This window comes from Sycon ciliatum, chromosome 2 (genome assembly GCF_964019385.1).
Source record: "Sycon ciliatum chromosome 2, ocSycCili1.1, whole genome shotgun sequence".
NCBI lineage: Eukaryota > Metazoa > Porifera > Calcarea > Leucosolenida > Sycettidae > Sycon > Sycon ciliatum.
In genome coordinates, this window is record NC_088644.1 from 23,934,866 (window position 1) to 23,957,536 (window position 22,671).

Genomic DNA, 22,671 nt, shown 5'->3' on the forward strand with positions numbered 1-22,671 from the left:
CACTCTGTGCTATTAAAGTCATTGCAGTTCCAGCAATATTCAATACCGGCATGCCAGCAGCACTGCACTAGGGATGTCCATGGAAATGGCTATACATGCAGTACCATGCAATCAGCATTGCACTATTCAGTGGTACTTGTTGCCGGCGGTGCTTTGGATTTTCAAATAGTTTCCCTGGTAATCATGGTTAGTTACCATGGTTACTGTATTGGAGTGTTGAGGGCGCTTGTGTTGTGTGTTCTGGTGGGCAGGAAAACTGTAGAGCTAGTGCGACGTGCTGAGAAGGCCGGTGTGGAGTGGATCACAGTGCACGGGCGTACGGTCAAGCAAAGGGCAGAGCCAGTCGACTATGATTCGATCAAGCAGGTAAATCAGTAGCTCCCCATTGGCTAACTCACATCTGCAATCTGCCACGCCGGATTATCTGTTGTATTGATTGTGTCAGTTGTTTGTATTGCAATGTTCCGCCACAGTAAGATGCTGAATTGGGCTGTGCGCTACTCTGCATGCATGGAGTAGGCCATGGAGTAGGCCATGGAGTAGGCCATCATAGCATCTACCCTCTACTTTTCGGTCTTGCTTAGAGATTGTGTTTCGGCAATGCTCCTGTAAGGTCTCGGTGAATATTGGTATGCTCGTGTTTGCCGTGTTTTTGTGTGTGCGTGTATGTATGCGTGTGTGTGTGCGTGTGTGTGTGTGTGTGTGCCTGTGTGTGTGTGCGTGTGTGCACATTTGTCGATTCTCAAGGTTGTAGACAGCGTGTCGATCCCGGTGTTTGCAAACGGTGACATTACCCAGGCATCCCATGTCGGTGATGTCTGCTCCCGCACCGGAGCACGGGGTAGGTGTGATTGAGTTCATGCTGTTCCTCTACACTGCACATCCAGGACTTTTGCCTCTATAGTTGTACATTTTTGTTCAAGTCACATCTATGTACACGATTCTCTGTGTTATGGATGTACTGATTCGAAGTACGTAAACAATGTACCCTAACGTTACAGCCTGCGATAAGCAGCAATGCAAGGTCATGTACCGAAGGTCTCGGTACATGACCTTGCATTGCTGCTTGTTATTGTGGTCCGAAACTATGCTTTTGAGAAAGGGAGACAGAGACAGAGGTGGATTGATTTGTTGGTTGTGAAACCTTTGGACGCTTTTGCATTGACGTGGATATGTTATAGCCACTCTGGTATCCGCTAAGGATAGCTGGCGTGCCACAAGTTGTGATTCTGCTTTGCTTTTGTGCTAATGTGCTTGTACTCACAGGGGTAATGGCTGCACGCGGAATACTCAGCAACCCGGGCATGTTTGCTGGCCATTCACAAACCACATTGGACTGTATTCAGTCATGGGTGAGAGAGTGCCTTTGCCAGTGTACACTGTATTGTTCTTTGAGTGCCGTTGCCAATGTGAATGTTCTTACTTTGAGCCACCATGCTATTGCTTGTGCCACGCTGTATTCACAGTAGCCTGTCGTTCATGCCACCTCCATCTTTGGTAAGCATAGACCACATACACACATGCACGCACGCACACACACACACACACACACACACACACACACACACACGCACACACGCTGTGTGTGTGTGTGTCCCTTTAGGGACTGCTTAAATGGCAAGTAAATACCCATGGTTAGCTATTCGTTGTCAGTACTACCCCCGCCCCCGTACTAAATCTATCTTGGCTGCTGTTCTGTGATGTTATGTTAGGTGGACATCGCTTTGTCTACAGGCACACCGTTCACAACGTTTCACCATCACCTCATGTACATGTTGGAAAAGGCGCATAGCAAAGCTGGTAAGTGTGTCGGCGCATGCTTTCTTGTATTATGGGTTTTTTTTTGTTATAGCCTGCATGCTCGTGTGCAATATGCTTGCTGTGCGTGCATGCATTTTCTTGCTGTGATACGGCCAGTCCATTCGAAGCCATTAGCGGCACTACTTGTCGCACAATATGTGTACTGCAGCAAGTGCAATGACAACCACGGTTGCTACTTACTCGCGTCCTTCTCTTATTCCGAAATCCCATCAGTTCCTCTTTGCATGTGTCAGTGGGTGAACCAGTGACTTCCTGTGTTGTGAACGTGTGCCACTTCTGTGAGCCCAGTTCAAGGCGGCCCTCTCTTCCCAAACCTTCATCCTGCACCTCTCTTCTGCTCTCTCACCGTAGATCGACAAGTGTTCAACACCCTCGGAAGCATTCCGGCCGTTCTGAACTTCCTAGAGTCCCACTATGGAATCAGCTAGACGTGAAGCCGCGGATTCAGCATACCCATAAAGTTTATATTTGACATATTCATTGCTATTTATAAGGTTGAGGGAGTTGAAAATGGCATCATTGCTCCCAGTATACCCTGTGGAAAACGTGTGTGATTTTTTCGCACGTTAGCGTTCAAGTCAACCTGCGAAAACTGAGTCCGCAGCACTTTCCTCATGCCTAACGAACGGCTTGACTGGCACATGGTACTTGAAGTAAGTGCTGAGTGAGCATGATGATTTGCTTATTTATTGATCGGCGTATCTTATAATTCATCAAGCACGCCTGTGTTTGGTAATATCTCAGAAGAAATCGAAGCTATCAAATCATGGAAAATCATTCTCCATATTCGCATTCAATCAATATTAATCACCCTGTCCTCTTGGGCTCGTCTAGTCTAATGATTGAAACCTGGAAGTAACTTATTCACTCATCCACTATAGTTATCACGTTTAACATGGTGGATCTCAAGTAACTTGCTCAATAAAACATGTTGAAGTATCCGCGAGTCAAACATTTTGCGTTGGTGTCTCTCTCACTATACGTCACTGTATATCATTGTACATCACTATACGTCACTGTATACCATGATGCACTGTACATCACTGTACATCAGTGGTGTTGACGGCGTAGAGGTTCGTATGTGGATGCTGCAATCTGGCTGGGCAGAATGTCTAGATAGTCGCTGGCATCGGGACTGTTGCCTGCGTTCTGTCCGGTGTTGCTACTTGCTCTGCTCTGTGTGTTGACTCCTTGATAGCCACCCTGCTGTGCGCTGACTCCTTGATAGACACTCCGCTGCTGTGCATGTTGCTGCCGACCCATTGGTCTAGCAGCACCCGCCCCAACACTCGCACCGCTACCACTGCTCCTATTCTTCTTCTTCTTCTTCTCGTTCAATGCTTCGTAATCTGCCTGGTCGCGTGCTTGAGAATTAGTCAGCAGGCCGACAGCGGTCAGCGATGTGTCATTCATGCCCTCTGGAATTGCGCCACGCATCAAGGTTGGATCCCGTACGTACGTGTTCTGACGATGCACGAGCAGGGACTGCTCCGCTGCTGCCGAGTCCCTACCGGTGGTGCCTTTTCCTCCGTTGTCGAATTCACTCTCGACCTCGTACAGGCTTTCCTGCCGTTTCAGCATCTGGTTATTCTTTGCAGGCTGTGCAGCGTCCGTGTCGTTGTCGTCATCCACTTCATAGATGTTGTCGCCGACGTCTTCGCTCACAAGTACTGCCCCGCTGGACGCACTGGTCTGCCGCGGAATTGTGCTGTTTGTGTACGCCGACTCGATGCTGACGTAGCACTGCTCAGTCGCTCCAGAGTATTGCGCCCGCACGTATCGGTCGGCGTTGCTGCCCGCTTCGCGTGTAATACTGCTACTGCTGTACCTTGGGTTCGGGCTCATGTCCTGATAAGTAGCAACACAATGGCGAACAACAACAACAAAGGAAGAAACACAGGCAGCAGCAGTGGCATCAGCAACAGCAAGAGCACAGGCAGCAGCACAGGCCAATCTGAAGGTGTATGCAAAAGTGTGCTTTGTAACATCCTACTTTAAAAGTACTGTACAGCCTCCTCTCTGCTCATGTATCCAGATAATGAGCACCCTACTTCTGCAGTGCTGTGATCAAGCTCATTTCCGTGTGATAGCAGTACGCAGTGTTGTTCAATGGAATCGGTCGGGCCTTGTGACGTAGTAACTGCTGTCGGCTGGTGCTGTGCTGCCCTGGCCCAGGAGACACTGGGCTATGCAGTACGCACCTCACATCTTGTGCTTCGCTTGTACGGTGCTCCGATTGGGGAAAATCAGCAAAACCCTCGAATCCGATCCGGATAATCGATCATCCAGATAGTTGACGTGCGGATAATCGGCATTCCACTGTAATAAGTCCATTGCGCAATGACGTAATTTGTACCATAAACACCCCAGACAGCCACCTGGGCATGGTCGTCTGGGGTGTTGAACGTGTTGAACAGTGCATTCCTGATCCCAGTGTACTCACATGCATTATTCATGCCCTCCATATTTGGCAATGCGCAATGGGCTTATACTCAGCGTAAACCTACTTGTACTCACCTGCAAGGAATGGGCATCATCAAACATGTAGTTGACATGCAACTCGGCTCTCTTCACAGAGTACGACCTGTGACGCCTGTGCCACACATCAAGCAAAGCAGTCCAGCAAGTGTGAGAGAGAGAGAGAGAGTGAGACTGGTTTTAGCTGGGCGTTTCAGATATTGTTTCGTTGCGGCCAACAGAATTTGGACCAAACAATGAGCCTACGGTCTGCACACAGCAGCTGGTTTGTTTGAAAAGCTAGCTTTAAGTGCAGGTCACCATCACTGGAACATAGCCCCAAGGATGTGCAACTGCTGTCCCAGTGTACAGTCAATCCAGTGAAAACAACCTCGGGTATAACAACTTGCGAATAACACACTCTCTTCAGACCTAGTGATCACGTGACTGCATACTTTCAACCTCACCAGTATTAAAACTCGCCAATAACAGCATTTTTCTCATGCACGATCGTGGCTCGTTATTCGCAAGGTTGACTGTGTTCTCAATTCCGTAAGTACAGTGTACATGCAGCGGAAATAGTATTGCCTCCACGCCTACACTCACCGTCGACAGGCGATTAGAACAATAGTGCCAATGATCAGCAGTCCGCCACCGCCGCAAGCTGCAATTATGATGATGGTCTGCGTGTCCAACACTCCGCCTAACGTTGCAGTCACAAGCACAACAGCAACAAGAACTACGTGTTTGCTTCACAAGACGACGTCGGATGGTGCCTTTTCTATGGCCCAGTAGCAGTAAAAATACTAGTGATGTAACGAATGGTGTTTTCTTCGAACGAATATTCTCTCGAATATTGCTTTGACGAACGAACGAATATTCTATATTCTTGTGATGTGCGTCGACCACTTCACTCCATCAGGCCCAACATTCATGTTGCATACAGATCACATTTCCACTGGTTACAGAGCGGATTTCACCCAAACAAGCTTCACGGTACTCAGAAAATAATTTCGATACTGTCATCCTCAATACTGTTCACGAGATGAAGGTTGGAGCTAAATAACAAAACCAAAAAGTGTCAATTTTTCGAATTTTCGAATATCGAATAATGCTGCCTGCATTCGAATATTCTTTCTGGTGTTGGTATTCTAGAATATTCGAATAATTCGAATATTCCTTACATCACTAAAAAAATACCATCTGCATCTATACAGTGTAGTTTAGGGCATGTTTCATCTGAGTTCAACATGTACAGCCTTCAGTCAGGTACATGTATGCTTTCAATGACTATGAATCGTTTATCTTTGTGCCTTGACATGCACCTTGGCATTGCCTGTAAAGGAGACCGTTCTTCACTTACGTATACATACCTGATTGGTTGTCTTCACTTACGTATACATACCTGATTGATTGTTGGGCGGTGGTAAACCAGCGGTTGCGTCGCTGCCAGGCGACGCAACAGAGCTTGTACCTGTAGGGCCTTGCTGGGTTGGTGCTTGTCTCGTCGTTCCAGTCAAGTCTTGTGATTGTGAATGGCTGGTTACGACTAGTCCCGGCATGGAGGATGCCAGCGAGGTGCTGGTGATGTTCTGAATCTCTTCTACAGTACAGGTGCAATCAGTGCGGCAGAGAGCAAAACATGCCAGTTACAAACTCAACATTCCACCATCACAACTATTGTGGGTCTATTGAAGCGTACTCCTGCATATCCAGTACTTCATACTACATGTACTACATGTACTTCGTATGTGCTACTGCATGTGCGAAGGATGGATTCGGAATGGCCCACGTCATTGCTAGTATCAGACCGACCTTATCCAAACCGACTTTTAAATAAATGAAGTAGAAACAGAGTGCAACATCATAGCTACTAGTACAGTATTGACGAAGAAAACAACCTCTATTCTATTCCAGTTTTTGCCATGGAACACTGCTATGTATGCCATAGTCACATGGTGTGCAGACGTAAGAAATCAGCTCAAAGAACAGCTGGTTCTGCCGGCTGTCACTCTGAGAGAAGCACTAGCTAACTCTAAAAAAACGTACAGCTGCACTGCTCATTGTGCAACCAGGGAGTGGAGTATTTTATTACCGTATTTTCCGGAGTATAAGCCAAACCCAGATTCTTGTCACGAAATATAGACATTTACTAGTACCCTGTTTATCACCATAACTTTGACCGTAGTGGTATAAAGCCGTAGCAACTTTTTTTGGATGAATTATTACTGGTGTTTGAAGTGCGGTTTATACTCCAGAAAACATGGTACTCCCTGGTGCAACTGACCTTGGCAGACTGGTGTTGGTGCACTCCAGCTCGCGTTGGCCATGCAGTGCAGCTGACCTTGTCCTTCCAGAACAAAGCCCAGGTTGCATTGGTAGTCGACCGTTGAGTTGAAGGTGAACGTGGAGCCGATGCGAATGCCGTCCAGTGGTCGGCCAGGGTCCGGGCAGGTCACCGCTGTTCACAAGTCAAGCACATACACATACACATACATGTACCACATACCACGTACCACGAAACTCTGAGTAACGGCAGAAGAAGACTTGGTTGTGTCATTGCTGAGTGATTAGTGTACCATATACCAATCTGCAAAGAAATCTATTGCACGTACAGTTGTGGCCGAAGAAATCCGACCCACGAGTCAAAAAGTAGCGCTGCGTTTCCATTTCAATTACATCATGCACGTTCCCAAAACTGATCCGAGGGCTTCAGGGGCCGCATGAGCCTTGGCGCTGCTTTCGGCATGTGGGTTGGATTTCTTTGGCCACAACTTACAGGTACATGTACATGATTGTACGTTGAAGTTCATGTACATGTACATTTACTACAATTGATAGTATGCACTCTAACATGGGAGGTTCTCGAAGAAAAAAATGTGTGCCGAGTTTTGTTTTCTACTCTCTGTGCTGACTCAAATGCTACATACTAACATGCCTGTAGAAGTAAGGCATTCAACCCAAGTAGACTCGACCATACTTAGATCATGTGCCAATTCATCCTTTGTACAGCAGCAGCAGCAGCAGCAGCGCTACCACCAGTCATGAAGGAGCCCCTGATAACCCTAGCCATGCAGTACAAACGAGTCACTATGGTTTGCGAATCTCGTGTTGTTATCATAATTCACACACTCACACCCACCCGCACATGCAATGGAGACAGCATGCACATGTACACATACTTGTAAATGAGTGGTGTGTCAGTGTCTCAAAACAGTTGCAGGAACGTGTTAAATGTTGCCCAAGGAGTAATTATATGCACAGTGCCTGCGTGCTTTCTACAAAAGCAGCTGAACTTACGGACACAATCGGTTGGTGCAGTGGACCAGTTACCGTACTGCTGACATTGGACACGTCTCACTGTGTCCGTTGCAGCCGTGAATCGGAAATGGTAACCGGCATCGCACGTGAACAGCACTGTGTTGTTGAAGCTGTTGTTGGTCGGCAGTATCACCACACCGTTGGAGAGTGTAAACTGAGTTGCTGGACAGGTGACAACTGCAGGCAGGCAAACAGGTCAATGTGGAGCAAGCACAGTGGAGATTGCAGGATTGCTGTTAGGATCACCTACGAGCAGCAGGTCAGGCAGGGAGTACCGGTATTTTACTACTCCCTGATTCAGGTGCTTCTGCAGTAGGGTAGGGATCAAGATAGTTGCCATTCAGGTGCTTCTGCAGTATGGTAGGAATCAAGATAGTTGCCATTAGAGTTGTAAGTAGGTATGCTACAGAGTTAGGGGAAATTCTTTGCTGCATCACCATCCCTTGTCCCATTTAACTAGCCAACCATGCTATTCATTCATGGATCAACTAAACCCAACCGTCCACCCGCCAATCCATCCACTCATCCACCCACCCACCCATCTATCCGTCCATCCGTCCACCCACACACCCATCCATGGCATGCATCCACCTACTCACCCACCCGCCCACTCACCCACCCATCCACCCACCCACTCACCCATCCATCCACTCACCCACCCACTTGCCCACCCATCCAGCCACCCACTCACCCATCCACTCACCCATCCACCCACTCGCCCACCCATCCACCCACTCACCCACCCATCCACCCACTCACCCACCCATCCACTCACCTATCCACTCACCCACCCACCCACTCACCCACTCGTCCACCCATCCACTCACCCACTCACCCACCTATCCACTCACTCACCCACCCACCCACCCACTCACCCACTCGTCCACCCATCCACTCACCCACTCACCCACCTATCCACCCACTCACCCACCCACTCGCCCACCCATCCACCTACTCGCCCACCCATCCACCCACTCACCCACTCGCCCACCCATCCACTCACCCACCCATCCACTCACCCACCCACTCGCCCACCCATTTACTCACCCACCCACCCATCCACCCACCCACTTGCCCACCCATCCACTCACCACCCATCCACCCACTCACCCACCCACTCGCCCACCCATCCACCCACTCACCCACCCACTCGCCCACCCATCCACTCACCCACTCGCCCACCCATCCACTCACCCACCCACCCACTCGCCTACCATCCGCTCACCCACTCACCCACCCACTCACCCACCCATCGACCCACCCATCCACCCACTCACCCACCCACTCGCCCACCCATCCACTCACCCACCCACTCGCCCACCCATCCACTCACCCACCCACCCACTCGCCCACCATCCGCTCACCCACTCGCCCACCATCCGCTCACCCACTCACCCACCCACCCACCCACTCGCCCACCCATCGACCCACCCACTCACCCACCCATCCACTCGCCCATCCACTCGCCCATCCACTCACTCATCCATAGTATCCCGCATACATACCTGTACAAGAGGGAAGCGGTGCAGTCCAGGTGCCAGCTCCTGTGCAGAAGAGACTAGCAGTGGTGGCCGAGTAAGGACGACGCGTCACATGATATCCCGTGTCACACGTGTACACCACCGTCGTCTTGAAAGTGTTCTGCGTTGTGGACGCTAATCCATGGACAATCACGCCAGGTAGCAAGGGGCATGTGTTGGCTGTGAGGGTTATTGGAACAAAACAGAAACATCATATATCCTTAAAAGAAAGCCGCAAGATTGTGAAGTGATCACAGTGCCGAACCGGGAATGGAAGCAAACGTGTCAATCACCGCTGCCACCATCACCATCGCGAATGCACTCACTCGTGCACATACCGTACTTTGCCCGTTATAAATCGACCCCGGTTATAAGTTGACACCCAATACGTTGGGCCTCGGTTTACCGGTTCGATATCAATATGATTAACAGCGGTTATGTAAGTCGACTACCCTATTTCTAATTCCTTTTAGCTCTAAAACGTCGAGTTATAACCGGAAATAGTACAGTCAAAATACGATACATGTGCAAAATAATTTTGCCAACAAATTCAGAGAATCCAGCTAGCTGCCAAGCTACGACCAACACAAGCTACTTAGTATACACGTAGGTTAGTAGGTTCGTAGTTTGCAGCGCTGCAGGCAACTTACGCAAGCATGTTGGCGTTGTTCGGTCCCACGTGCCCTGTGCTAAGCAGGTGAGCAGGGATTGTGTTGAGCTGAGGTGATAGCCGTAGTTGCAGGTGATGCTCACTTGGCTTTGGTAGGTGAAGACTGCACCGACCACTCTGCCATGGAACACTGGGCCAGGATAGCCACAGTTCACCACTGCATGCAAACAGAACGGTTACAGAAGCACAGATATATTCCCAATGCACTCGCTTGCCCGCCAGCAAACCATGCTGTGTCACACGCATGACGCGGGATGCTGCATTGCTGCCTTGAATGGGGTTGACTGTGAAGCGGGCTGAACGTGCTGTCTCTGTAATAATGTTCTGTGCACTTGTTGTGCAAGAATATTCAATTTGGCTACTGTGCTACTGCACCAATGACATGTAGTGAGTGTGCAAGGTCTGATGATCTGATGTTGAAATGCCAGCATGTTCTCTGTTGTCATATGATCAAGTACTGCTATCTCATGTGTGTTTACAAGTGCAACTGGTGCTGCCCTTAATTCTGATCTATACCGACCTTGACATGTGGGAACAGGGGCACTCCACGTGGCATCCGACAAGCACATGATGGAGATGGAGGACTGGAGAGCCATGCCCGTTATCTGATAGCCCTGGTCGCATGTGTAGCGCACAATGGCGTTGATCGTGTACAGAGAGCCTATCTGCCGGCCATTGCTCGGAACTGGCCCGGGAACTCCACATGTTATCACTAGATGCAGGAATTAGCAGAGGACAAAGTCAAGGTTTAGATTTGGAACAAAAAAATGCAGCTGGAAACAGTGTGTACTACTTTATTTGAAAGCATTATAGAAGTACTTGCAAGTTGGGCGGTGAGGATGGTGTGTGAATGAAAATCTGGCCACTGCCTGACTGTCTTCACAGATCTGGTGAGTGCTGCTCATTATACTCTCTGAGTTCAAATAATTAGACCACCCAGAATTCAGTGATTGCTTTGGTTCACTCTACACCAATGCAAGCAGGGCCTGTCAGTCGGGGGCCCTTCTTTTTCCAAATTTGATCCAGCGAAAGAGGTATTCATGTCATGCTCTGCGCAACATAGCTCTACATTTAATGTAGAGCTATGTTGCGCAGAGCATGACATTTGTTGCTCTTCTCATGACCCAGCACTGTCAGAATTCCACCCAAATTCCGGCTATGCACGCAGAGGAGCGTGAAGAACTGGTTCCGCCAAGGCAACTCTCGCCGTGCAGTGACGTGATGGAGCCAGGCTTATTCATTCATTCAGACTTTGTTTGAAGGATTCTCCAAAAGTGAATGGATACTTATCAAGGGAGTGTCCTTGAAGATTAGATGGGATGAAAGGGGATTCTGATGCGAAGGATAAAAAAAACTCACAACTACACGTGGGGAACGGGAGTGTCCAAGTGCCGTCCGCGCCACAGTCCAGCTGTTGAGAAGCCATCCCCGCCGCTGCTGCACCGCTGATCTGGTAGTTCGGGTCACAGTTGAATGTGATCATGTTGTGCGGGTGATAGCTTGCCGCCAGTCCCTGGATCATGCCGTTCATGAGTGTTGCATTAGGAGCAGGGCAGGATACCACTGTAAGCAGGGAACAATACACGTATAGTAGAGGGGGACTGAGTGATGAGTGCAGCGAACTGGGTAACGAGTACATTGGACTGAGTCACGGGTGATGGCAACTCACGGAGCTGTTAGCTTCGTGATGTTTTTTATGGTAACCAAGCCTGCCATGCACACTCTACTGTTTCTCACGCAGTGTCGATCACGAAACCATGTAGCCCGTCATCATTCTGTCTCTATCCACCACCGTTCCCCCATAATGTCTTCCCAATCTCCCTGGTAACCCTAGTAGTGAATGGCGGGAAGAATGGATTTTTAAACTTCAAAGTAAGCTTTTTAAATATAGTGGCACCCGGCGTGGGGCTTGAACCCATGACCTTGAAGCGATCTACCTACAAACCTTCAAACTACTCCAGCGTAGTATGATGGGGTACTAGCTGTGCTAGTACTCATTAGCAACAATCCGAACTAGCGCACACACTGCACTGCATTGCTTTATACTGCATTCAAGACTGACGTCATGCGCTTTTTCTTTGCTGTGTAATCACAAATGGCACCCAGCCCGTTTTGCTGAAAAGAAAAATAAATCTTGCTTGCCCTGTTGTGCTCTTCCAAACAACGGATCGTGTTCAGGAGTGTTTCTTTTGATAACAGTACAATACGCGTACTTCAAAGTACAGTAAAACCTGGTTTAAGCGACCACCCCACTGTGCAAGCAAAAGCAGCCATTAAAGTCAGGTTGTCTTTAGAACCAGGTCCCACAGATTCTGTGTAGAACTGTCCGTGCATGGAAAAACGGTCGTTAAGAGCAGGTGGTCGCTAAACTCAGAGGTCGCTTACATCAGGTTTAACTGTATGTACATTGCACTCACCTGCACAAGCAAACGTAGCTGGGTAGGACCATGTACCGTTGGCTAAACACACCACCTCAATGGTGGCGATGCTCTGGTTTGTCTGTCCACCCACATAATAACCCATCATGCATTCGTAGCGGACAATGTCACCAAGCAGACCGGTAGTTTGTAGGTCACTGGCAAAACCGTTCGTCAAAGACGTTCGTATGTCCAGGGTTGAGCAGATTATTGATGGTGTTGTCACCGTCGCTTGGGCCATTGTTCCACTGCTTGCTGTTGTCACCATCCCTTGCGCCATTGTTCCACTGCTTGCTGTTGTTAGGCCAGCGGTAGTGGGGCCGACAGCGGATGATGTTCCCACAGTGCTCGAGATGGTGGCTTGTCGACTGCTTGACATCGTAGTTCCCACACTAGCTGGTGTCGTAATGCTTGACATCGTAGTTCCCACACCAGCTGGTGTTGTAATTCCTATTGGTGCACTTGATAGCATGGTACTAGCTGGTGTTGTGATTCCTATTGGTGCACTGGATGACATGGTAATGGTTGGTGGTGTGCCAATACTGGAGGATGTCGTCAATGCAGGTTGGTTTGTTGAGCTTTCAGCCATTGTGACCTTGGACGATGATGAAGTCACGCTAGCTGTGCTTGATGACGTTGCTGATGTAGCTGCACTGGTCTCCACACTCGTTCTACTGGTAGTTGTCAACACTGGAGAGATTGTGGATGACGCAGCCATCACAGACGATGATGTCACAGGTGATGATGTCGCTGATGATGTCCCTGGTGGTGATGTCACTAATGATGATGTCAATGGTGATGATGTTGCCGATGATGATGTCCCTGGCAGGGATACTGTTGATGATGTCATCGGTACCAATGAAGTGGCTCGGAATGACGATACTGGCAGTGATGTCGCTTTTGATGATGTCATGGGTGATGTCACTGTTGCTAGTGTCACAGCTGACGATGTTGTCTGCAATGACGATACTGGTAGTGATGTCCCTGACAACGGTGTTACCATGGATGGTGATGTTGCCTGCAATGACAATACGGGCAGTGATGTCTCTGACAACGATGTGGCCATGGTTGCCTGCAATGATGATACTGGCAGTGATGTCCCTGACAACGATGTTGCCATTGATGGTGTAGCAGTAGAAGGATTGGTAGAAGACACTGGTGATGTCATTGGTTGACTAGTTGCAGATGTGCTTAGTGTCACGGCTGTTGCTGATGTTGACGGTGTTGTAGTTGTACCAGCAGTACTTGCCTCTGTTGTTAGAGTCTGCATCGACCTTGTGCTACCAAGTTGCTGCAAGGTCGATGTTGACTGGGTTGTAGCGGGTGTCTCTATTGAAGTGGTGGCTGTTGTCGGCCCTGCAGTCAGTGCTATGGTGGGTGTTGTCACCTCACTCGATGGTGATGGTGATGAGGGACTGGTACTAGATGAAGATTTGCTGGATACTGCTGTCATTGGCATTGTCATTGGCCGTGTTGTCTGTGTTGCTGCTGCTGTTGAGGGAATCGTTGCCTTCGTGACTTCTACCGACTGGTGTGTGGTAGCCTGTATTACGGTCATTGTTGATGTCGTTCCTATTGGTTGCGGTGTGGTAGTTTGCCCAGTAGTTGATGCGGTACTGGTTGAAGTAGTGGTTGAAGTACTGGTTGAAGTACTGGTTGGCATGGCGGTGGGTGTGGTGGGTGGTTTGGTAGCCGGGGTGGTTGCGATCGTGGTGGTTGTGATCGGGGTGGTTGTGATCGGGGTGGTTGTTTGTGTGTTGGTCGATGTGGTGGTTGGGGTAGGGACTGGTGAGTTGGTAAAAAGAGTGGACGGCACCGTGGTTTGAGTAGTGGTTGAGGCAGTGTTGGGAGCGGTGGTTTGTGTGGTAGTTGGGGTGGTGGTTGGTGTAGTGGTTGGGATGGTAGTTGGTGTTGTAGGTGGGGTGGTGGTTGGTGTGGTGGTTGGTGTGGTGGTTGGTGTGGTGGTTGGAGTGGTGGTTGGGGTGGTGTTTGGTGTGGTGGTTGGTGTGGTGGTTGGTGTGGTGGTTGGTGTGGTGGTTGGTGTGGTGGTTGGGGTGGTGGTTGGGGTGGTGGTTGGTGTGGTGGTTGGCGTGGTAGTTGGGGTAGTGGTTGGCGTGGTGGTTGGCGTGGTGGTTGGTATGGTTGTAGCTGTAAAAACAGAACCAAGAAGCAGGTACTACGTAAATACTCAATGATGATCAGAAAGGCACGGACAGATCAGGCAGATTCTCATGTGCAAAGTTCAGATAAGATGACGTCAGTTTTAAGAATTCCCGAGGATCATTCCAATTGACTTCCAGATACCGTTCAGAGTACGATGAGTGTGTCAAATTGGTGAGAAATAACTCTACTAAACGTCATCGTTGCAAAACACACAATGTGTGCAGCTTCAAACACAACGTTCTGTATTGATAGCTTGACGTGCAAAACTGGGATGTGGCAAGCATTCTGATGACTGACCAAGGGCGTAGCTGATCCCCCTTTTAGCGGTGTGCATGGCCGCATATGTGTAGGATGGCAGGTGCCTGCCATGCATGGTCATTATGTGCATGCTGAACCGAGGTCGAAATTATTAGGGGAGGGGCGCACATGCCCCCCCCCCCACACACACACGCCTGCTCTCTGTCGTGGTATCAGGTGCTTACGTGGACATGTTGGCAAGGTGCAGGCCCTGTCCGAACTGCTGTCACCCAGAGCACACAGTGTTCCTGTCGGCGTGCAGCTACGCATCCTTGTTTGAACACCCATCTGAGCACACGTCGGCCCCGTGCAGCCTCCCCAAGAGTTCCAACTGCCCCACTGGCCTGGCGTCCAGCGCACGTCAGTGCTTTTGCTCGTCGTGCCCACAGAGTTGGACGCCGCACACGTGTAGGATTGGAAGTCCGATGCTACCAGGCTGGTGAAAGTGAGAGTTCCATCGGGCTGTGTTTGAACATGACCACCTGGCTGCAACTGACAAGCGCAGATCGACACCGGCATGTAGCAAAATATCACGTTACTATGGTTACAAGCTGCTCAATTAGAACCTATGTGTGACCTGATATTATTATATAATATGAGTTTCTGCTCGGATTCCGAAATCAATCTTGGCAAATTAAATTTTAGTCGGAAATAGTTCCAAACTTACCGCTAACGAGACTGACTTACCCCTATTACAGCTGTAGTTCCTTTCACTGCCCAAGTGATGAGTGGTTTGGGATAGGCATAGGCTCCGCACACCAGGCTGGCATTACCCCCGACTACACCATCAACAGACCCCGGCGGTGGAGCGTAGATGGTAGGTGAGGTATCTGTAGAGGAGGACAGGGCAGAGATAGGCCAGCATGGAGCATGATGCATCAGTGGTGCTGAGAATTTACAGAACTGGCTATTTGACTACTCTATGTGCATGCTTTATCTGGTGCATCGAGAGCGTGACGATGTCGAGACCAGTTGGTCGACAGAGCGCCTGGCGTGCACCACCAAGGCTGCTGCATGTTCCCGTTGTGTGCACATGGCTTTTAGTAAAAAAATAAAAAATAAAATGCCCAACAAAATGGAAACTTGGACATGTTCATGTTTGTTTGAAATACGTGCATGTGTTGCTATCCCATGTGCTATCCCATACACTTGCAAAAGACTGCAGTCAGTGCTCTGACCACCATGCCAGCACGGCCAGCTGACCAGCTGCTATGCGTGCACAGATAACGTTAAAAGAGGATGCAAGCAGTCAGCTGCATCATCTGAAGTGGTGCTGCTGAATTCACGACGGTCACTTTGCACCTGCATCATGTGCGCTCTTGCAGTAGTCGCTATGCACATTACACCATCTCGTGCAGATGTACGAATTCCCCGGCGTAGGTGTCTACATGCCAGGTTGGGTGTTCATTGTGTACTGCTATGCATGCGCATTTGACCAATTTAGCCCAGTACTTAGCGGCAGGCAGTCGCTTTTTCAGTTTCATCAGTTTGGATAGAACTAACAACTAGCTATTACTTCGTCCAAAAAAAGCTTTTGCATGAAATTCCTGAAGGGAACGTTTCGTAACCGAAAATACAGATAACGCAATAGGGTCCTGTACATTCAACACCCAACCGGGTCTACGGGATTCTACGGGATATCGTACGTGACGTCAGTGTGCATAAGCGTTATTGCCAATCGTGGGTTATTTTTGCTTCACCCCTGTTCAGATAATAAACCAATGAGCTGTGCAGACCTGTTACGCCAACGCCATGCAAACATGGCGGGTCCGAGGGTTTTCCCCGGCTGGTGATATTTTAAGGAATAGATGATACTGTGTTAGTGCACAGAGCACACACAGTGACTGCATGCTGTTCTTTGGCAGTGCAATCCAGCTACAGTAGCAAGTTCACAGGAGTGCTTGATTGACTCACCCTTGGTTGCAGTAATCCTGACGCACACGTGTGAAAAGAACACGTCTCCTGCCTGGCCCGGGACCACAGCGGACAGTGCGAATATCACTGAGGTTGCTTTATTCGGAATATTCCACGACATCTCCCTCCAAGAGCTGGCGTTCAGTGAGTAGTCTGGTGTTCTTCTCACGTTTAGATTATTGCTCGGCGTAAACGCCATATAGGCATTGTTGTTGTTGGAACTTCGTACACGAGCTCTGATGAACAACAACACAGAGGAGAGAATGGCTTGCACTGGTAAGTTGTAATGCATTTTGGAGTGAAAATTGAACAAATGTACTAGGAAAACTGATGAGGCATATACAAGTTTCCACCAGTAAAGGAATCTGAGAATATGTGAAGTATGTGCTCAGTAGGGCCTGCGGATTCCCGGACGCGTAGCCGGCAGTGCTTCCAGGTTGCCCGGAAACCCCCTCCGGTGTTGCAGCGCAGCCGCCGAAACCATTGAAAACTACAGTAAAACTCTCCTGAGTGCATGCAGTCACCGGAAGTACAAATGACAATGCGGTGCATGCAGCCCGCATGTGCACTTGAGTGAGGTGTGAAACTTCACCAGTGCTTCGTCTTTGATGTGAACAAACCACATTGACAGTAGTAGTGTAGGGCCACAGATTGGGCCTCTCATCAGTGACCTTGGGATTTGAAGATATCCTAAAGCTATTCACGGGGCCTCCTTATTGGTGTCGGGGTCCCAACGCATCGCAACACTCAACAGAATACTATCAGTTATAGTTACATTACATGATATCACTGAAACGGAAAGCCATCTCTGTCTCCAATCCAAAGCAACAACTTGCAGAGCAACCAAAGAACATCTAAAACTGAAAAGAAGAACCACATGGTTCAAAACCAATACACAACCCCGGCCCTTATCGCGTATGCCAGCAACACGTGCCAACTCAGTACCGAAGAAATAACTGGTGGTACACGCAAAACTGGTCAGTTGTTTTGGACAACATTGGATCATTGTACCTCAAGTAGATTAATTTAGCCTGGGTACAGAGGTATGGTAGCTCCGTGCAAAGCATGACCTATGTCTAAACACACTACACATCATAATATTGGTATCTTTTGGTGAATGCCAGTGGCGGATCCAGCCATCTCCACAGGGGGTTCCAGTATAGTCAAACTGAATACAGTAGCTGATACACGCACTGCCCTTCACGCTAGCAGGCTAGATCTGCAAACTCCCTTCTATGTTCGCAATCCCATACTCCTTGGAGTAGTCTGCACGGCGCTGCTGCTGCTGTTGTTGTTGTTGTTGTTGTTGTTGTTGTTGTTGTTGTTGTTGTTGTTGTTGTTGTTGTTGTTGTTGTTGTTGCTGTTGTTGTTGTTGTTGTTGTAGTCGTCGTCGTCGTTGTTGTAGTCGTCGTCGTCGTTGTTGTTGCTGCTGCTGCTGCTGCTACAGCAGCTACTGCCGTGGCTGTAGTTACAGTCCCTCTCATTGTCAGGAAATGTTTGCTTTTGCTACTCTTCATCCAGTTAAATTCTTATTATGACTTTGTGTGTTATAATTTTCTTGAGCTCCGGTTTTCTCCCTTTATTAAAACGCAAGCGCAGTTTAGCGTGTATTGGCTTGTGATTTCCTTTCTTCTGTTTGCTTTAGCATTTTATCGCTCCACAGGTACCCTCGGTCTCAGGTACTCTCATATTTGTGCAACTGTTAATTTCGCTCCTGAATTGTCCTCCCTTTTGCTTTGCTACCGTCCTCCTCCTTCCTCCGCCCTTTTTCTTAATTAACCTCATTATCACATTCGCTTCCATGTAATTGGGCTTGTAGCCCGTGTGTACTTGCGAATTCAAATAAAAACATACATACACATACATGTACATGGACACGCATATGGTTGCCAGCAGTACATTTACGAAATTTAGGGGGTTCTGCGGAACCCCTGGAACCCCTCCTGGATCCGCCCCTGAATGCAGATTTCACCTCACATCAAGTTCTCCAAAGCTGGCAGCATACCTGAGGAATATTTTATCATGGCTGTCTGGCAGTTGTATCGTTTGTTGAATGTTCGGCCGTGCTGCAGCACTGAATGGACCCTGTGCAAGAAATCCAGTTACACCTATAACAGACAAGGCATAGAAAGGTCGAGGACGTGGATTTCAAACAGGTTCCAGAAAATATTTTGAGGATATGAACACTTTGTAGTCAAATCTTTGCCTCATGTGAGCGTGCAGTTTTGGTAGACGGGAAAAAGAAAAGCATCATAACTATTATTCATTCATTGAAGATTACGTCTGACTTCCCTCGTATCAGGGTCATCAGATCAAGCCTTTTATGGAGTTGAATTTGGAAATGATTGTATAGGTACATTGTAACTTTGCATTCGTGGCATGTTCGGAATTTAGCAAGGTGGTAACTTTACGACTCATATGCCGCAAACAAACTCGGTCCCAGTATTATGAAAAATGATTCCCTTCCCCCTCCCCCCTTCCCGCCTCAGATTTTAGGAAAAAAGATGATCGTCAGTCACTCCACCCTCCACAGTGCGCTTTCAGCTGACCAGATTAGTTGGATGCAAATATCTCTTTGAAGATGCTCATTGGATCTGTTCGGCTTGGTTTAAACGATGAAGATCGCCCGCTGAAATCCCTGCTTGAAGTTTCGATCATATAATTATGATCTAAAGTTGTGCAATTGTCCATAAAAAGTTAAACTCAATGTTTCCGTGTGTACGGATGAAAAAAACATGCTGCCAAGATAATTATGTAGATTTTTGTATTCATAACAGTTACTTAGGCAATGTAATTACGACACTTTCAGTCCGGCAATCAAAGTCACATCAAGTCAGTGCTCAGTTCAATAGGAACCGTGCGATGTGAGAACGCATAAATATACCTGTCATCGGGTCAGAGTATGCTGAGAAACCTCCACTGGACTGCCAGGCAAAGAGTCCAAATGCCAAGTCGGGGTTCACCAGCCAGTTTGACTCATTTGTACAGCTCCCTACAGTGAACACAAACACAACATGCAAAAGAACTCAGATGGCAAGTTGGAAGGCCGTTGGTTAGCGCTATCGGGCAGTGCTCAAGCAGACTTTCATGCCGTGGAATGTCTCACTACTCTTTGTCAGTTTTGTGCTAGATTGTTCACATCCGACTGTTCGAAATCTGGTTTAGTTGGTGGACTCGATCGCATAACTTCTGCCCACACATTTTTTCCATGTTACAATGAAAATGCAAAGGTGTTCACACCCATTCACATGCACATACACACACACGTACACACACACACACACACACACACACACACACACACACACACACATGCAATGTAGACGTATGCACACTCGCACTGATGTACCCCTCCTCCACAATCTACTTACCCCCCCCCCCCCCCTCCCACCCACACATACACATAGCATTGTGCTTTGAATGCATCAATAGAAAGTAATTTAACTCGGCGCTGGTCAAAAAGCCTCTAGTAGTGGCTCATTGAGGACATAAAAAGAATGATCATAATCAGCAGCTTAATACAGCCGAGAGTGGAAGCCATTTTGTGTGAGAGCGCAGGGTCGATTCTAAGCATACGTCAAAGTCTCTATTGTTAGTGGCTCTTTAGTGAATTGAAATAAAGATGAACACAACCAACTCACCGACCACCGTTATCGTGAACGTTTTCCTAATGGTTACACTGGTGCTGCTTTCAATGCACGAGAGACTGTACGTGCCCGTTGGTCGTGAAGAGGTCAGGAACACCAGCAGTGCCGTGTTGTTACCGGACAATGACTGTGTAACCAGAGGTGGTGTGGTCAACTGGGACGTATCCCAGAAAACTGTGCCATACTTGCCGTCAGGCACGGAGCACTGCAGTGTCACCGACTGGCCTTGAACCACGTCAATAACGGATGGACTGTTGCTCTCCAGTTTGGGATTGTCTGCAACAACAGCATATCGTACACAGGAAGTGTTCTCCACGATTGGTGAATCATATGCATGAAGATAAAAATGTGGCCTGACAGGTATTCCTGTGTGTGTGTGTGTGTGTGTGTGTGTGTGTGTGTGTGTGTGTGTGTGTGTGTGTGTGTGTGTATGTGTGTGGTGTGTGGTGTGTGTGTGTGTGTGTGTGTGTGTGTGTGTGTGTGTGTGTGTGTGTGTGTGTGTGTGTGTCCCATGTGTGTCCCATATGGTGCAGTGGTATGTGCAGCGATTTCCAATCGATAGATTGCGGGTTTGATTCCCGACGATTATGGTCACACACGTCTTTCTTCTCTTTCTCAGACTCCTCCTGTCTTTCTTTCATTCTCCTGGGTGGTTACCAACAGCCAGTGCATGCCGGAGTATGTGGTGTGATGTGTGTGCGGGAAAAAATCGAAAAAGACCAAAAAGTAGGGATTCACTGGCCAGAAAAAGCCACTTCATAGCTGTGTGGTGTAGACCAGGCTGAATAGTGGCGGTCAATTCTTCAGCCTTGCAAGCTGTTGAATGGTGCGCTGCTATGGCTTCTGCGGTAGCATCGCTATCATCGCCTCTGGCGATGGGCGTCCAATGGTCCAATGGTGTGTGTCCCATATGGTGCAGTGGTATGTGCAGCGGTTTCCAATCGATAGGTTCCAGGTTCGATTCCCGACGATTATGGTCACACACGTCTTCTCTTTCTCAGACTCCTCCTGACTTATATTTCATTCTCCTGGGTGGTTACCAACATCCAGCGCATGCCAGAGTATGTGGTGTGATGTGTGTGTGGGAAAAATAATGAAAAAAAGTTCAAAAAGTAGGGATTCACTGGCCAAAAAAGCCACTTCATAGCTGTGTGGTGTAGACCAGGCTGAATAGTGGTGGTCAATTCTTCAGCCTTGCAAGCTGTTGAATGGTGCAATCCCAGCACAAGTTGCTATGGCTTCTGCTGTAGCATCGCTATCATCGCCTCTGGCGATGGGCGTCAAATGGTCAAATGGCGTGTGTGTGTGTATGTATGTATGTATGTATGTATGAGTACATGGTTGATATCAGCTTTCTGGAACCATCAGAGGAGCACGGTGAAGCCCAGTCCAGCAGCGCATGCACCAATGTATACTGACACACTGTATTATGTAGAAGTACATTGAATAATTTAAACAAACGGCAAGGAGACAATAATTTGATAACCGCAATCAATAAGACAAGCTGAATCGACATTTGTGCATACTTTATTCATGCAATGTAAAACGGCGGTCTCTCTTATTGATTGCGGTTACATTGAATCAGTGAATGAATGCTGCTACAGCGTGTATGCTAATCGAGCAGAATGGCAAAAGCCCAAGACTTAGCAGTAGCCATGCATCTACATTTTCGGTCTACGTCTTTCTGTACAGCCCTAAGCTGAAGCTGACTTGATACCTATTGCAGTAGGCATGCACCTGTAGGTCGTCATCAGTGTATACAAATAGATTATGCATGGAGAACGCCACCTCACAAGGATAGTCATGTCATTTCTGAGCAGGCACGTGGCCCGCATGGGGCAACGGGGGGGGGGGGGGGGGGAAGGGGGGCACATGTCCCCCTAAATATGTCCATGGATGACATGCACCTGACATCCTACACATGCATGTATGTCATGTATGTGGCCGTGCACCCCCTAAAAGATAGACAGCTGCGCCCCTGCCGGGCGTCATTTCTCTTACCGAACGGTGCGAAGATGAGATTGGCTACGTCATGGACGATAGAGCGGATTCCAACCATGGTCAACACGCCGACATCGGAGATGTTGAGGTAAACGCCAGGGTTAGACTGCACAATGCTGGTAGCATAGGAATCCTGGTCACCCGATGCTGCTCTCCATCCGTTCAGCCCTGGCAACACTTGCATACCATTCAAGAGCCACGCGGCATTGTTTGGGCCAAAAGACCTTGCTGGAACGGTGAACTGGACAGAAGTGGAGAAAGGCGGCCGCAAATTGATGTTGTACGTTGGGAATGGTAGCTCCAGCAGGTTTCCTGTAAGCGATCCTGATAGAAGGACACATAATCACGAAGCCCAGGAAGAACAATTGTGATCAGTGCAAACTAGGGATAGTTTGGATGGCTTCTGCACGGTAACAAGACCAAACAGCAGCTACAGAACTGGA

The 22,671-nt window shown here is 48.5% G+C and overlaps 2 protein-coding genes across 3 annotated transcripts in view; one reads left to right on the forward strand and one right to left on the reverse strand.

Moving 5' to 3' along the window:
• LOC135809305 (tRNA-dihydrouridine(20a/20b) synthase [NAD(P)+]-like) overlaps window positions 1-2,773 on the forward strand; it is an 8,428-nt gene extending 5,655 nt beyond the window's left edge. For both annotated transcript variants that reach the window (XM_065322634.1, XM_065322636.1), the window contains exons 7-11: window positions 252-366; window positions 748-841; window positions 1,267-1,352; window positions 1,713-1,800; window positions 2,173-2,773. In XM_065322634.1, coding sequence (XP_065178706.1) covers window positions 252-366; window positions 748-841; window positions 1,267-1,352; window positions 1,713-1,800; window positions 2,173-2,249 — 460 coding nt within the window. In that variant the 3' untranslated portion in view covers window positions 2,250-2,773. The remainder of the gene's footprint in view (window positions 1-251; window positions 367-747; window positions 842-1,266; window positions 1,353-1,712; window positions 1,801-2,172) is intronic.
• LOC135809304 (mucin-2-like) overlaps window positions 2,464-22,671 on the reverse strand; it is a 25,615-nt gene continuing 5,407 nt past the window's right edge. The window contains exons 6-23 of the mRNA XM_065322633.1: window positions 22,229-22,552; window positions 20,222-20,503; window positions 19,465-19,572; window positions 18,586-18,688; window positions 16,581-16,816; window positions 15,354-15,496; window positions 14,852-15,158; window positions 12,207-14,354; window positions 11,149-11,352; window positions 10,310-10,501; window positions 9,770-9,946; window positions 9,105-9,299; window positions 7,579-7,776; window positions 6,566-6,739; window positions 5,684-5,881; window positions 4,885-4,981; window positions 4,339-4,414; window positions 2,464-3,669 (exon numbers count right to left, since the gene is read on the reverse strand). Coding sequence (XP_065178705.1) covers window positions 2,872-3,669; window positions 4,339-4,414; window positions 4,885-4,981; window positions 5,684-5,881; window positions 6,566-6,739; window positions 7,579-7,776; window positions 9,105-9,299; window positions 9,770-9,946; window positions 10,310-10,501; window positions 11,149-11,352; window positions 12,207-14,354; window positions 14,852-15,158; window positions 15,354-15,496; window positions 16,581-16,816; window positions 18,586-18,688; window positions 19,465-19,572; window positions 20,222-20,503; window positions 22,229-22,552 — 5,960 coding nt within the window. The 3' untranslated portion in view covers window positions 2,464-2,871. The remainder of the gene's footprint in view (window positions 3,670-4,338; window positions 4,415-4,884; window positions 4,982-5,683; window positions 5,882-6,565; window positions 6,740-7,578; window positions 7,777-9,104; window positions 9,300-9,769; window positions 9,947-10,309; window positions 10,502-11,148; window positions 11,353-12,206; window positions 14,355-14,851; window positions 15,159-15,353; window positions 15,497-16,580; window positions 16,817-18,585; window positions 18,689-19,464; window positions 19,573-20,221; window positions 20,504-22,228; window positions 22,553-22,671) is intronic.